General features: G+C 40.9%; 1 protein-coding gene across 6 annotated transcripts in view; it reads left to right on the top strand.

The window, feature by feature from the left end:
- Positions 1-14445, top strand: part of ERBB4 (erb-b2 receptor tyrosine kinase 4) — a 1247562-nt gene that overhangs the window by 1042306 nt on the left and 190811 nt on the right. For all 6 annotated transcript variants that reach the window (XM_061607686.1, XM_061607684.1, XM_061607681.1 and 3 more), the window contains 3 exons: positions 1851-1983; positions 10379-10501; positions 11204-11302. In XM_061607686.1, coding sequence (XP_061463670.1) covers positions 1851-1983; positions 10379-10501; positions 11204-11302 — 355 coding nt within the window. The remainder of the gene's footprint in view (positions 1-1850; positions 1984-10378; positions 10502-11203; positions 11303-14445) is intronic.

The raw sequence follows: 14445 nt of genomic DNA, 5'->3' as shown, positions 1-14445 counted from the left end.
AGAATTCTGTGTCTCTTCCTGTTCTCCAGTCAATACTATAAAAACACTTGGGGTGTGTGTGTGTGTGTGTGTGTGTGTGTGTGTGTGTGTGTGTGTGTGTGTGTGTGTGTGTGTGTGTGTGTGTGTGTGTGTGTGTGTGTGTGTGTGTGTGTGTGTGTGTGTGTGTGTGTGTGTGTGTGTGTGTGTGTGTGTGTGTGTGTGTGTGTGTGTGTGTGTGTGTGTGTGTGTGTGTGTGTGTGTGTGTGTGTGTGTGTGTAAGTAAATAGATTCCAGCTCCTGATTCTAACAGTACCATAGGGACACATTGTTTTGATGCTTTCAAATGGCTGAAAAGTTGATACATGCCCCCCTGTTGAGCCACCTCATGTATCTTTGCAATATTAACTTTGAACTTTCATCTTTATTTTTGGTGTGCGTGCAGGACTGAGTAGTAGATGTTGCAGAGAAAAGGAATATATTGTGTACCTGTTAAAGAATGTATTTATTTATTTATTTATTAGATTTATATCCTGCCCTTTCTCCCAGTAGGTGCCTGCTTTTCATTCCTAGTTAAGGAATCAAAAAAATTATTTAAAGTATTCAGTTTGCAACTTCTCTAGCACCAACAAGTTAGAAATATTATGTTTGTATTATTAATTACCCTTATACCCCATTCTTCCACCAAAGAGCTCAGAGCACCTAACGTTACTTATGGTTCCTAAGTGGTTTCTCATCCTGACAGCATTCTGGCCCAGATCTATGAAGCTTCAGCAATAGAGTTCTAGTCAGGGCTGGCCCACCCGTTATCCAAGGTGAACTCCTTGCATCAGTTGGCAAATGTGGAGGAGTGGCAAATCAGTGATCCCCTCTCCCAGCACATCTCCAGCTGCTACCTGCCTACAATGCTGCCCACAGAGCTACCCACCATTGTTATGCTGTCTGGCTGCTGCTCCTGTGGTGGTGGGTTCAGCTGCCACCAGCAGCCTCCCCTGGCCTGGCTGCCACTACCTAGGACTCTAGGAGTACTGCCATCATTTTGCAGCTGCAGCAAAGTGAAGGCACCATTCCTAGAGGGTTATCTGCATTACCTATGCCAGGGTCACCTCACTCTAACAAAGTATATATTGTATTGCTATATACTGTATTACTCACAGCAAGACTTGGACGAGATGGCCTGAGGGCCTTAGGAGTACCTGTGGTCAGCAGTAGCAGGAATGAAGTTAGTACAATGGCATGTGCCGCAGGCAGCATAATGGGCTTGGGATAAATTTGCAACATGGACTCTCTTCCTTATCTCCTCAAAATACCTGGTCTGTCCTAAAAAGCTGGAGGGTTGACTGTTTTCCTTTAGCTTTGTTAGGCCCCTTTGTTTAAGCTTCTTATATTTCTGGTTGCCTGAGTTGCATTTATGGCCCATTCTTGTGAGAATTTGCAGCTTTGACAATTCATTGTTCATACAAGAAGGCTATCCACATGAGCAGTTTCTTCATGCAAGGATTATAGGGTTTATATAATTGTAAATGGTTGTCAGAGAGGAAATTGTGTGCTTTGAATCTTTGTTTTTCCATTCACTGTTTTCATTTGTCATGAAAGCATATGCTGGTTGTCTGCCTTTTTTGTCCACACAGTGCCCCCCTACTCCCCAAAACATGCATGACGGCCTGTTTAAACTTAAAAAAAAAAAAACAGAGCAGATGTGATAAAGAAAAACTTTGTCGCAATCTCACTGTGTTTTTTGTGTTATTTGAAATGTGGCAAAACTAACTTCACAATTTCATACACTTTAAATGGGTTTTCAACTTTTAAATTGTAAACATGCACACAAACTTGTTTCTGTGACTCACAGTTAACTGTTGGATCCTGATTTGTAGAACGCCCCTGATAGCTGCTGGAGTGATTGGAGGACTCTTCATCATCGTCATTTTGGGCTTGACGTTTGCAGTTTACGTGAGGCGCAAGACCATAAAAAAAAAGAGGGCTTTACGAAGGTTCTTGGAGACTGAGGTGAAGAATTTTTCTTCTTTTGCAAAGAAGCACTAGATACTTCAAAAGCAATTTCTTTCTATCTTTGCCTAAATTATTTTTATACTCCTATACAGTGGGTATATGCTGTTGAAACTAAACAGGTCCTAAGCTTGAAATTTTGCCCCCAATTAATGCTGAGCTCCTGTATGTCTTTTCCTGGAAGAACATGGTTTACTGCATTTTCCCCAGTATTTTTCCCCACTGCCTTAAATTAGTTTGAGATTAAGCCATGTGTTATCCTCACTCCCCTCATCCCACCAAAACAATGACAAAAGTATTGTTTTCCTGAGGGTGGGTTGAAGCAAAAATGTTCATTTCAAAATTTGAGAATTGTGAAGCTAAAGTAGACCGATAAATTAATTTGGAAAAAATATTTCCAGTCCATATATACATGTCCACTGCATGAGAGCATATGTGAGCCATTTAATCTGTTAGACCGTGTCTCCCTCTATGAACCTGTCCGGATTTTAAGATCATCCGGTGAGGCCCTCCTTACTATTCCATCTTTCTCGCAAGTTCTTCTTGCTGAGACACAGAATAGGGCCTTTTCGATGGCTGCCCCTAGATTGTGGAATTCCCTCCCTAGCGAGGTTCGGTTGGCTTCCTCGCTATCATCCTTTCGCGCCCAGGTGAAGACTGTTTTATTTAGGCGGGCTTTTAACTGAAAATGTTATAGTTTTAATCTATTTTGATTTAATCTATTTTTAATTGTTTTAAACATGTATATTGGTTGTTCTGATTGTTTATTGTTTTAATTGTGAGCCGCCCTGAGTTCCTCGGAAGAAGGGCAGGGTATAAGTATTTTAAATAATAATAATAATAATAATCCCAAACACAGAACAATGTTTTCAGAGTGTGCAGTGTATATATAGAGTGTCCCAATTCAGCATCAATGTGATTTGATCCTGAACTAGATAAAGTGGGTTTAACTGAATTGCTGGCCATTAGAAATGTCACAAGTAACAAACTGAGAAGAAATTTACCCTCTTTAAAAAAATTATATTGTTTGGGCTAAGAATTCTAATTCTCAAATGGCTTTAAGGATGTTCTATTTGCTGTTTTGAATGTGTAGGAAAAATGGCCTTCTCAGTCTTCATTGATAACCCAAAAATAGCTCAGTTGGGTCATGGCACCACATTCTCAAGCCTGGATGTTACTTTAACCTTCGGCATCTGATTTCTAGATGCTCTCTGCCAGCTGAGCAAGGTCTTACTGCTGTGTAATTTGGCCCTAGCCTTACGGGCCTGCACAAGGCAAGTGTTGTAGAAAGCACTGATGATGCAGCGGACAATGGCCATTCTGCACCACAGAAAGCATCCTAGATTACGTTAAGGCTTCAGATTTTCTCCCCTCTGCAACTGATTATACAATACAAAGAAAACGGACAAATGATATAATAGTTATATGCACACACAGAGAGAAATAAATATTTTGAGTCAAATTCTGATGCCTGAAAATGTTGTTAGCTTGGACAAACTACTGGATAAAATACTTGGAACTCATTATCTAACATAATGTACATAGTACAGCCATCACTGACCTGGTACACTCCAGGTGTTTTGCACCTCAACTCCAACAGCCCCAGCCAGTAAGGGCACCAGGTTGGTGAAGGATGGAATACTGCATTGTCTTGCAGTTAACATTATTGAAGTCTTACTGAATAATGTATTTGACTTTGTTCTACTGCTATTGTTGTTCTTGTTGTACTTCTACTATGACATTTTATTATTGTTGTTATTATATGCAGACATGATAACAATGACGCATTACTGTTATGAAGCTGTGTTTGCAGGACACAGAGCTTGGAAAATTTACTTTTTTGAACTACAACTCACATCAGCCCAGTCCAGTGGCCATGTTGGCTGGGGCTGATGGGAGTTGTAGTTCAAAAAAAGTAACTTTTCCAAGCTCTGGCAGGGCATACACAGCATGTCAGGTTGGAAGGCACATGAGGCCACCATCTTGCTATAGCTAAACAGGTGTGGGTATGCCGAGTGCCTCAATGGGTGACCGTCTGAGAACCCCTTGTACAACACCTTTGGTTCTATGATGGGAGAAAGGCTGGATATAAATGTAATTTTAAAATTTCTATCTATAAAAGTTAGAAGTCTTGTCAGTTGTATGTACATAAAACCTGTCTCATAACTTTAGGTATCCAGGAAAATTTGTTTTATGAAAGAGAAATATCTGACACAAATTTCTTGACAGGGTAGATTAGCTGGAGATATCTGCACAAAGGTGTGCAGAATTGGTTGAAAAAGCAGAAGTCAGGAAGGGGTGATGGAATGGGACAGTGCTGTGGAACTGGCCTTCCAGCACAGGCATTACTGCTACTTAGCAGGACAATGGCAATGTCCAAAGTGCTGGAATGGCTCTTTTGCTGCCCCAACCTCGGTGCCACATTGCCCTGCTCCATTCTGGTAAATGGCAGTGATGCTGCTGCCAGGAGGCCATTTCCATGGTGTGGCCCTTCCCTGGTAGCCACTCCTACAGGAGGTTCTTTTGATGGGTGGAAGGGCGATTTCCACAGGGAAGGAAAGCCCATGACTGATCATTCTTCCTGGCTGTGTGAAGCATGAACAGTCATAGTTTTGACTATTGCTTCTATTTCTTCCAATCCTGCTTCTTCAATTGGAGTTGAGAAAAACAGCTATTGTCATCACTATTAGTTTGGTAAACCAGGGACACATACTGAGAGTTAAGGACTTAGCAAGCATGATGTGACATCTTAAAGCAGTTTTCGCTAACACTGGGAACTATTCAAAGATGCAGTTCTATATATAGGGGTGTAAATAAATAAGGAGGGATGGGTAGATTTTCCTTCATCAAAAACAATTGTGTATGTGAGGGGGAGAGAGAGAGAATCATATAAGTTTATGGAGGAAAAGACTATCAATGGCTTCTCATTACGTTGGTGATATATTACCTCCAGTATCAGAAGCAGTATGCCTCCAAACACCAATTGCTGGAGAACACAAGTGAGGAGAATGTTGTTTGCTCTTCTGAGAGGAACGGCAGTATAACAACAACGTCTGATTTGTGGGCTCCCCATAGGCATCTGGTTGGCCTAGAGATGTGGTCCCTCCCCAAAACACTGGAAAAATTGGGGGGTTATTTTTACCAAATTTTTCCATAATTTCCCCAGAAAAATTATGGGATGAAAACAGGAGAAAAATAGGGTTTTTCCAGATTTTTTCTGCTTTTCCCCCCCAAGGCCTTCATATTTCTAGGTTGGCCACTGTTGGAAGAGAAAACTTGATTACATGGACCTTTGCTCTGATCCAGCAGAGCTTTTCTTATGCTCTTTACAATGCAATTCTTTATATGTTTACTCAGATGTAAGTCCAATGGGGCTTACTCCCACATATGTGGGTATAGTATTGCAGCCTCCAAACTCCAAAATCTGAAGACATAGTCAGATGCAAAGAATTTCTTAAGTATCCAATCCATTAGACTGTCCATATGCATTAAAACAGTATATTTAACTAATTCATTTAATCATATTTACATGTACTTAATATGAATCCTAACAACAACAATTTGGATTAGTTGGATACTTTCCATCAGATTTTGCATGTAAAATAAAACTTCCCTCCTTCTGATACATGTTTGTAATGTTTGACATACATTTGGGTACTTGAAAGTTAATTAGAGGAAGCAGAGTGTAAAAATTATTGTCTCAGGCTTATGTTCATGGCTTTGTTCTTTGCTATTTGTTTTTGTTCCAGATTAATAAAGTAATTCCCAGTTCCCGATAATTTTTGCCTGTGCATTGTAATCTATATACAACTAATTAAGTAGTCTGCAGTGTTCACAGAAGCATGATAATGGTGCTCAACTGGCAACACACTGAGCACTTAGCCCTACAAACAGACACTGTGAAACACTGCAGTGATTTCAACCCAAATTGAGCAAGAGTAGCCCTTAATTATTTTTCCTTATCCTGCAGGAAGACAGGCTATTTGTCAGTGTTTAGAAGCTGGTCTTTTCTCATTTAATTTTACAGAAATATATATTTCCAGTCAAAAGCTCTGTACAGTTCTAATCAGTTGATGTTCTTCTGACTGAATTCCAGTCACATGGTTTGTTGGGTTACTATTCGTAGCACAGGACACAGAAGTATTTTGGGGGCAGCGGGGGAGGGCTGCATTAACTTGAGGATTTCCAACATTATGTAATTGTGATAAATAATTCAACCTTTCTCCCTTCCCAGCTCAAGTCACCTTCTGTTTGAGATTAGTGCAAAGCTTGGAGGAAACCTTATTGTCAAAATAGAATGACCTGTGGCTCGGCTGTTAGGTTTTAACATGCTGACTGTTTTAATGGCTTTCTGCCTATTCTTTTGCCAGACTGGTGCCTTCCAGATCAGCCCCAGGCTGTGCTAGCTGGGACTGTTGGGAGTTGTCCAAAACTTCTGGAGGTCACCAGCTTAGTGAAAGTTGCTGCTGGGTTTTTATTATATTATTTGATGATTATTTTAAACTGCCTTGGGGGCCTTTTTTAGCACCCATAGGTGAAAATAAATGCCCCTGGAACAAAATATTTCAAATACTACATGGTGGCATCCTGGCAAATAGCACATTTCATCTATCATTTATTTATTTATTGATGATGATGACCATGTTTCATCTACCACTTACTGGAGGAGGAGGATATTAAATAAAACTAGCCAAATTTGTTAAAACATTCTGAGCAGAGCACTCAGATAGCTCAATGTTTGCAATGCCTTAATCATACCTGTGGGTTGGAATATTTATTCATGTGAGCAGTCTTAATGAATATAACTTGTAATCTCTACAGAGTTAAGCATCAGGAGAATACTTAAGAGGAATGGGAGCCCACAGTTTATATTAACAAACAGGTGCATTTTAAAACAATATTTTAAGTAGTTTATCATTATAGATAGGACAAAAAACAACAATAAATGAGAAGTGATACTTGAAATTGCTTCATAGATTAATTAATAATGCAGGGTTGTTCTGAACCATTGTTTCCATGGGCAAGGAATCTTTGGGTATTCAAGCAAGACTGTCTTCTATTGAATTTCGTGCTATCCTTAAGTCTCTGCAATCTTGGTAAACTTTAAATTCTACACACCCAAGGCAGTATTAAAAATATTTATAAAGATACATATCCTTCCTGTGATGAAACAAATTACTTAAGAGACCTAATTTATAGAGAGCATTTTCCCTTCCTTCCCTCTTTCCTTCCCTTCTCTTCCTTTTCTTTTCCTCACTTTTTCCTTACTTTTTTTTTTTTGAACTGTCAGGTTAATTTAGGATGCAGTGGGATGTGTACTGTGTCTCAGTTGACTGCAGGACTGTGATTTTCTAAGTGCAATTCTGTGTACATCTACTCAGAAGTCCTATTGAGTTGAACGAAACTTACTCCCAGATAAGTGTGTAGGGGGTTGCAGTCTCAATTCAGTTAAATCCTGGGATTTAGATCGGAGAATCATGAAATAGTAGAGTTGGAAGGGGCCTATAAGGCCATCAAGTCCAACCCCCTGGTCAATGCAGGAATCCAACTTAAAGCATACCCGAAGCTGTCCAGCTGCCTCTTGAATTCTTCCAGTGCTGGAGAGCCACTCACCTCCCTAAGTAATTGGCTGCATTGTCATACCGCTCCAACAGTTAATAGATAACATTGTAATGTGTCATTCAGCCATTCTTTTGCTCCTACAATTCATATTGAGAGCCCTCTACAAAGATAATACTGTAGATTTTATAAAGTCATACAAGCAAGTTCAATCTGTCTATGCATATACATTAATTTTAAATGCTTTTTAATTTTTAATTAATTTTAATTAATTTTAATTAATTTTTAATTTTACTTCAGATTATTTGTTTACTATTATCTATATAGGGCACAATCCAGCTAAAATTATGCACATATCAATATCATTTATTTCAGTGGAAGACTGAAACACATGTTTTTGTCTCTCCCATTGAAATTAATCAGACTTAATTTATTTAATGTTGGCTGGATCATGCCAGACACAAAACATTTATGATTCAGTGACCAGCATGAGAAGACAAAATGTAAAAGCAGTTTGCAACTTAGCACAAAATTCTCCAGTATTGTATATTTTTAACTCTTCTTTTATATTCTGATTTTTAAAAACTTGTTTTTAACTTTTATAGGCATTTTAATGTTTATTCTATATTCTTTTGAAACCGCTTAGTAGCGGTCACCAACCTTTTTGGACCAAAGAGCACATTTCAATTTTTGAGAGAGCACTGGGGACACCAGTCACAAAATGGCTGGCATGGAAGCATGGCCTAACACAAAACTGGAGAGTAGTCATTGTTAAGCTTTCCCCATAATTGTATTTCAGCACTAGAAAAGACTTGACCTGTTGAATTTTTGCCTGACACCCAGCTGTTAAAGGCACAAGAACACTGTTTTCCCCCAATGCCAACCCTAAACCAAAGCCTAGGCTGCCATCTGCCTGGAAGTAAGTTCCATTAAACACAAAAACACTTACTTCTGAGTAGGCGTGTATACCATTGTATTGTAAGTTAACTATAACTGACAAGATCAGCATCTACCTAGATCAGCTGGATAAAAATGTTCAAAGCTTTAGTTTGTCTGTGGACCAGGAAACAGAAGTGGTGGATCTAAAGCCAGCAACAGTAAAAGTCTATGATTATTAACATCCAGAAGACAAAGCGGATGCTGAATATGACGCTCCCTGCAGCACAGTTCCTCCTAGGAGCAATGGAATGTCAACAAGTCTTATTGCTCCCAGAGGGACTTGCTGTCTGTGCATCATCAAACTATGAGTAACTGGCCCAAGGCAGGAAGTGAGCAAAAACAATGAGGCATTTTAAGGTACAAAATGTGAAGAGCACAACTGCTGGTGTTCCAGGGGACCAGCCATGCTGGGAACAAGACTTTCTTTTTGAGATCAGCCGCCTGGACTTGGGCTTGATTGTGGAAGTCTGGAACAAAGGGCTGATCTGGGACACCATGGTTGGGATGGCGTGGACTGAGCTGAAGGCCATCAGGCAGTCAGATGAGGAAAGCCCTGGGGTGTGGGCTACACTGGAAGCAGAGGTCTTGATGAAGGGCCATGAGGTCTGTGGCACCAAAAACACACCTCATAAGATTTTGTTAGATACAAGATTTGAGTTATCTTTTGGTGAGTGTAACCAGCCAGTTGCAGCACCCCCGAATCCTCTGTGAAGTTCAAAGACTCATTTTTTCTTTGTTCTCCAATGCTGGTGGCCCTGATGCTGTATGGGTCCATTTTTAGTAGTGGTTTCCTCTCAATAGTTAATTCCAATTAAAACAGGCTTAAGATATTGTATACGTGCTTTTATTGTAATATTCATGTGAATTTTTAGATATACTTTATAATTGTTATATTCTTTGTTTTGTATATGATTCACTTTGGTTTCATGTTATGTATATTGTTTAGAGATGTATTGCTCAATTATGTTACTTAAAATGTAGATTGTTTTTCTTATTATTAGCAATAATATTGAATGTAAAACTTATATTGATTTTTGTTGAAATGTAAACCACTTTGAGATTTTTTGAAATATAAAGTGGTATACAAGTTAAATAAATAAATAAATAAATAAATACAGTGAATTCTTACCGCATCCCTGGTGTTTAGTTCATGCAAAGCAGGAGACATACCTAAGGCTCTTTGCAAAATGTTCATATTTGCCTTTTGTGGGGAGGGGGATTCTTTAACATCCACCCACACTTATTGTGTAGTACTATTGGCAAAAAATAGTTTCTAGGCACTGCCTGATCTCAGGCAAGCCAAGCACAGGAAAGATGCATCCTGGTTGTTGTTGGGGGAGGGGGTTGGGCAAACTATGGAGACTAGAAAAAAAGACAGAAGCAGGAAAAGTGTATTATAAGGGAGGGCAAAACAGCAGTTCTTTAGGATCCCAGGGATCCCTATTGCCTGGTATCTAAACAACTCACATATCAATCACAGCTCTTTCTTCACTTATTGGCTAATAATACTGACATAGAGGAGCTGGCTCATTCCACATAAATCACTTAGAGGGGAACCTGCACATTTTGATCCATAATATTCTTTCTACAAGGGCTAGAGACTTACTTTTTTACTTTATATGAAAGCTAAGGTTCTGGGCTACCTGCTAAAAGCACCACTGAAGGCCTTTGTAGGTTCCATGGCACCTGTAGGTGATGGGTAGGCAACCCCTGGCTTGGAGGGTTTTTTGACAATTATGCGGTATACAAATTCTGTTAAAAAAATAAAAACTACAATGGATAATTGATTTTAATTAAACCAACAAATCTTTGAAACTAGCCTTCATGGAGACTCTGTACTTTCACTGCCTCTTGCTTTTCTGCCCAACATATAGTAAACACCAATTTTATTTTGCAGCTAGTGGAACCCTTGACCCCTAGTGGAACAGCACCCAACCAGGCACAGCTCCGCATTCTGAAGGAAACTGAGCTGAAGCGTGTCAAGGTCCTTGGATCTGGGGCCTTTGGAACGGTGTATAAGGTATGGTTCTTTGATGGACTTGGTTCATCCACTATGTTTCTCTAGTGAAACCTTCCGATTATCAAGGCAAAGAGCAGTAGTATGTTCAAGGGCTCCTAGGATATGAAAATAGCCACTCTTTTGATTAGACATCCAACTTAAAACCCAGTGCCCAAATCCAGAGTTCAACAGCTCTGTTAAGGGTAGCTGTTTCAGTCCTCAGAATTGGGCTGCTCAGAATTCAATTATTTCAGAAAAAGTAAATTGGAATCAAAGGTTCATTTATCTCAAGGTATTGAGACTCTCCGTGGCGCAGAGTGGTAAGCGGTGGTAACGCAGCCGAAGCTCTGCTCACGGCCGGAGTTCAATTCCAACGGAAGGAGGAAGTCGAATCTCCGGTAAAAGGGGTCGAGGTCCACTCAGCCTTCCATCCATCCGTGGTCGGTAAAAAGAGTACCCGGCATATGCTGGGGGGTAAAGAAAGGCCGGGGACGGAACTGGCAATCCCACCCCATATATACGGTCTGCCTAGTAAACGTCGCAAGACGTCACCCTAAGAGTCGGAAACGACTCGCACTATAAGTGCGGGGACACCTTTACCTTTTTATTGAGACTAACTTAGGCATGTGGCGAATAACAAGATTCAGTGGATTTCTTATTGAGAAATGCTTTGTAGGTAGCTAATTTGGAGTTGTAAATTTCTTTACTTTTTAATCATTTTAGGGTGTTTGGGTTCCTGAGGGAGAGAGTGTGAAGATTCCTGTGGCTATTAAAATCCTGAATGAGACAACTGGCCCAAAAGCCAATGTGGAGTTCATGGATGTAAGTAATGGATACCCAGTTTCAGTGATGCACATATTCACAGGTTTAACTTTATAATGGCGTCTTCTTCATCGTCATCTTCCAATTTGCACACTCCCCAAGCTCTTCTAATACCCAGGGAGAATTCCCCTCGAAGAATCAAACTTAAATGGATTTGATGGCCAATTTCTTTCCACCCAGCAGGTATCTAGGATACACTCCCTGATGTTTATTTCCCATTAAAATGCCAAGCCTATCTAAATTTGATACCTCAAATGCACCTCACGCTCACTGGTGTTCTTCAGACTTATTGAACTCTGGTCCACCTTGTAAACTTTATTTCCTGAGCTCCCAAACCATGTGCTCCACAGATGAGCAGCAAAGAATGTTCCACACAGTCAGGTATGCACAGCTTGCTATTGCATATGACGATTTGTGGACTGGAGTATTTAATCCCACTACTGGCATCAGAAGAGAAATAGAACAAGATATTGCTTCAGCAGCTGTTTCCAGTCACGTTGAGATTCAGTCTGTCCACTCCCCTGCTGCCACCCCCCACACACAATATGGCTCATTAAGGATTCTTTGCCAGAGAATATTCAGTCTACCCCTGTCCTGGGCTGGCGTGGGAGAAAGGCATCACCTGTTTCAGAATTATATTCCCTGCCCCCACTCCAATACTTCATAACCTTTCCAGGTATCACCACAGAGAGTGAGAAATATTGCACTAAACAATCAATTCAACCTCAAATAGTCAATAAAGTCTGAAGAAAAAAAGCACAGGTTTTTAAATGTGGGTTTATCAAGTGATATGTTCTTAAACACTGTAGAATGAACATTATAAGAAAAAAGGGTATTAAACACACATTTGTCTCACTGCATGTAGCCCAGCACTACATCCCACTAAAGCAAGCAGCCTCCTCTCAAAACAGGTACATGACGGCCCACTCCAAAAACACAGTAGTCCTGAAGATGAGGATGTAATCATGTGTGTGGGCTGCCGCAAAGCTGCTGCGGGTCACACTGAGAACCTCCGAAGTGGGAGTGAGTAGAAGGTAGACTGGGATCTACTGATTTATCTCTAGGTGACTGGCAAGAGATTAGCAAACCTCCCAGTAGATTAGTAATAGCAAATTCTCTGCTATGGCTGTCTTTGTGCTAATCACTCTCTCAGCTTCAATGTTCATCTCCTGTGTAATATAAGTATTAACTAGTTGTCTTTGACCAGGTCTTCATGTAGTTCAGCTGGCTAACTTGAGAGATTTGTGTTAGAATTCCTGATCTGTTGTAACTCAGGTGCAGATTTGTACTGGTACATGTAGTTCATCCAAGAGTATCGCTTATTGGGTGCAGTAGGTAATTGGCCAAGCCAATTACCTGTCCTTCCACTGTTTTGCATTTGACTCTGGTTGGTGGATGACAGCTTATAGTAAAAAACAAAGTAGATGCTGTAGATCTGTAGAGTTCAGTAAGACACCCAGGATTTCCCCATCCCTTTGATCATTTTGGTTGCCCTTTTCTAAAGCTTTACCAGCTCTACAATGTCCCCTTTCAGATGAGGTGACTGGAAGTGTATACCGTGTTCCAAGTGCAGTCCAAGAGACAGTGTAGTTAGTATTGCAATTGAGTTACATGATTCAGAGAACTTGCTTCAGTAAAAAAATAATAATGACAAGGCACAGAGGCCCTGATAACAAGCTACCGCCTCTAACTCTGAACACTTAAGACCATGGGGGCTTGGTGGTGGGCTTCTTGTTGCAATTATTTGGTAACACAGTCAGATCCAGGATTCTCCTGGACATACAGAAGGATGTGGTCAGCAAACCTTTTGTGATCTTTAAACCTTATTGTCATGGTCACTAAACCTGACAAAAATAGAGTCAACTTAGAGGCCTACGTACCCATTTCTTTCATTAGTCCGGATGCTAAATCAGAGATGGGGAGCCATTTTCAGCTTGAGGGCCACATTCCCTTCTGGGCCACATGCAGGGTGGTGGGCGGGGTGAGGAGCAATGTATGTTAATTTACTGGCACCTCTATCTGGACAAACAAAAAGCATTATCAGAGTTCAAAGACCCACTCTAGACAGGTAAAAATACTCAAGGAGAGGAATGGTGATGGGTGGCAGCTTGAGGAGAAGGGGTGTGGCTAGCAAGAGGCGTTGCTTGGAGAGAGCTCCAAGAGCCAGATAGGCCTGGATAGCTGCATTTGGCCCCTAGGCCTGAAGTTCCCCAACCCTGTGCTAAATGGCTTGCCATCATTGTAATCACAGCTTACATCAATAAGATCACCTGTGACCTCCCCTGGACACTTTGGTGGATGTTTTTATTTATTTTGATGGGCCAAAAGCAATGGGCCAATTAGGGTGCACCCAAGATTGGGGGAGCGTTCATTATGTTGTGGAAACCACATTCTACCCTTGTGAAAGCCAGGGGTTTCTACCTTCCTTATTCCCCGCTTACAACCCATCTGTCTATCCTGGTAGGTAGGAGGCACTGTCACAGTTCAAAGACACATTTCAGCCAGGCAAAAACACTCAAGAAGGGGGCATCATTGCAGGGCAGAGGAGGGTGTGTGTAGCCTGGAGTGAGTCCTGGGGGGAGGATGGAAGAGTCTAGAGAGCTGCGTTTGAGCTGTGTACTTCAGGTTCCCCAACCCTAGCTTAACTGGTTGTTGATTTTGGAAATTTTTAAAAAGAAAAGCTAGTCATTACTTCAGCGCTTTCTCCAGCATGAGTCCAGGAATGAAGGATGAAGGGGATGACAGGCAGCACAAGCAGAGGGTGATGCAGCTGCCACAGTTGGGATAGTAGCCATCACACTAGCAGCAGTAGCCCCTCCTCCCAGCTCAGGCTTTCCCAGCCTGAATGTACCTGTGCCTGCAACCCCAGCACTATATCTCAAACGAGTCAGTTCTTACAACCAAGTCAGAATCTGTTTGATACAAACCTTACTCTGGAGGTGGACATAGATATGCATTAGAACAGCTTGCAATTGCACACAGAGAAGTGTAGCAGAAGCTGGCAAAATCCATGGACAAGAATGTTTGCTTAGATGCTTTTGAAAATGTTGTTTTTGGTCTTCATTAGGCTACTGGTACCTAGCTGAACAGTTACAAACTCTATCTCCTGTTACAATAGGCTGTCTTGAACTTTGTCCTTGCAA

Source organism: Rhineura floridana, chromosome 2 (genome assembly GCF_030035675.1).
Source record: "Rhineura floridana isolate rRhiFlo1 chromosome 2, rRhiFlo1.hap2, whole genome shotgun sequence".
Classification (NCBI taxonomy): domain Eukaryota; kingdom Metazoa; phylum Chordata; class Lepidosauria; order Squamata; family Rhineuridae; genus Rhineura; species Rhineura floridana.
The sequence above is the reverse complement of the archived record's forward strand: the minus strand, read 5'-3'. Positions and strand labels throughout refer to the sequence as shown.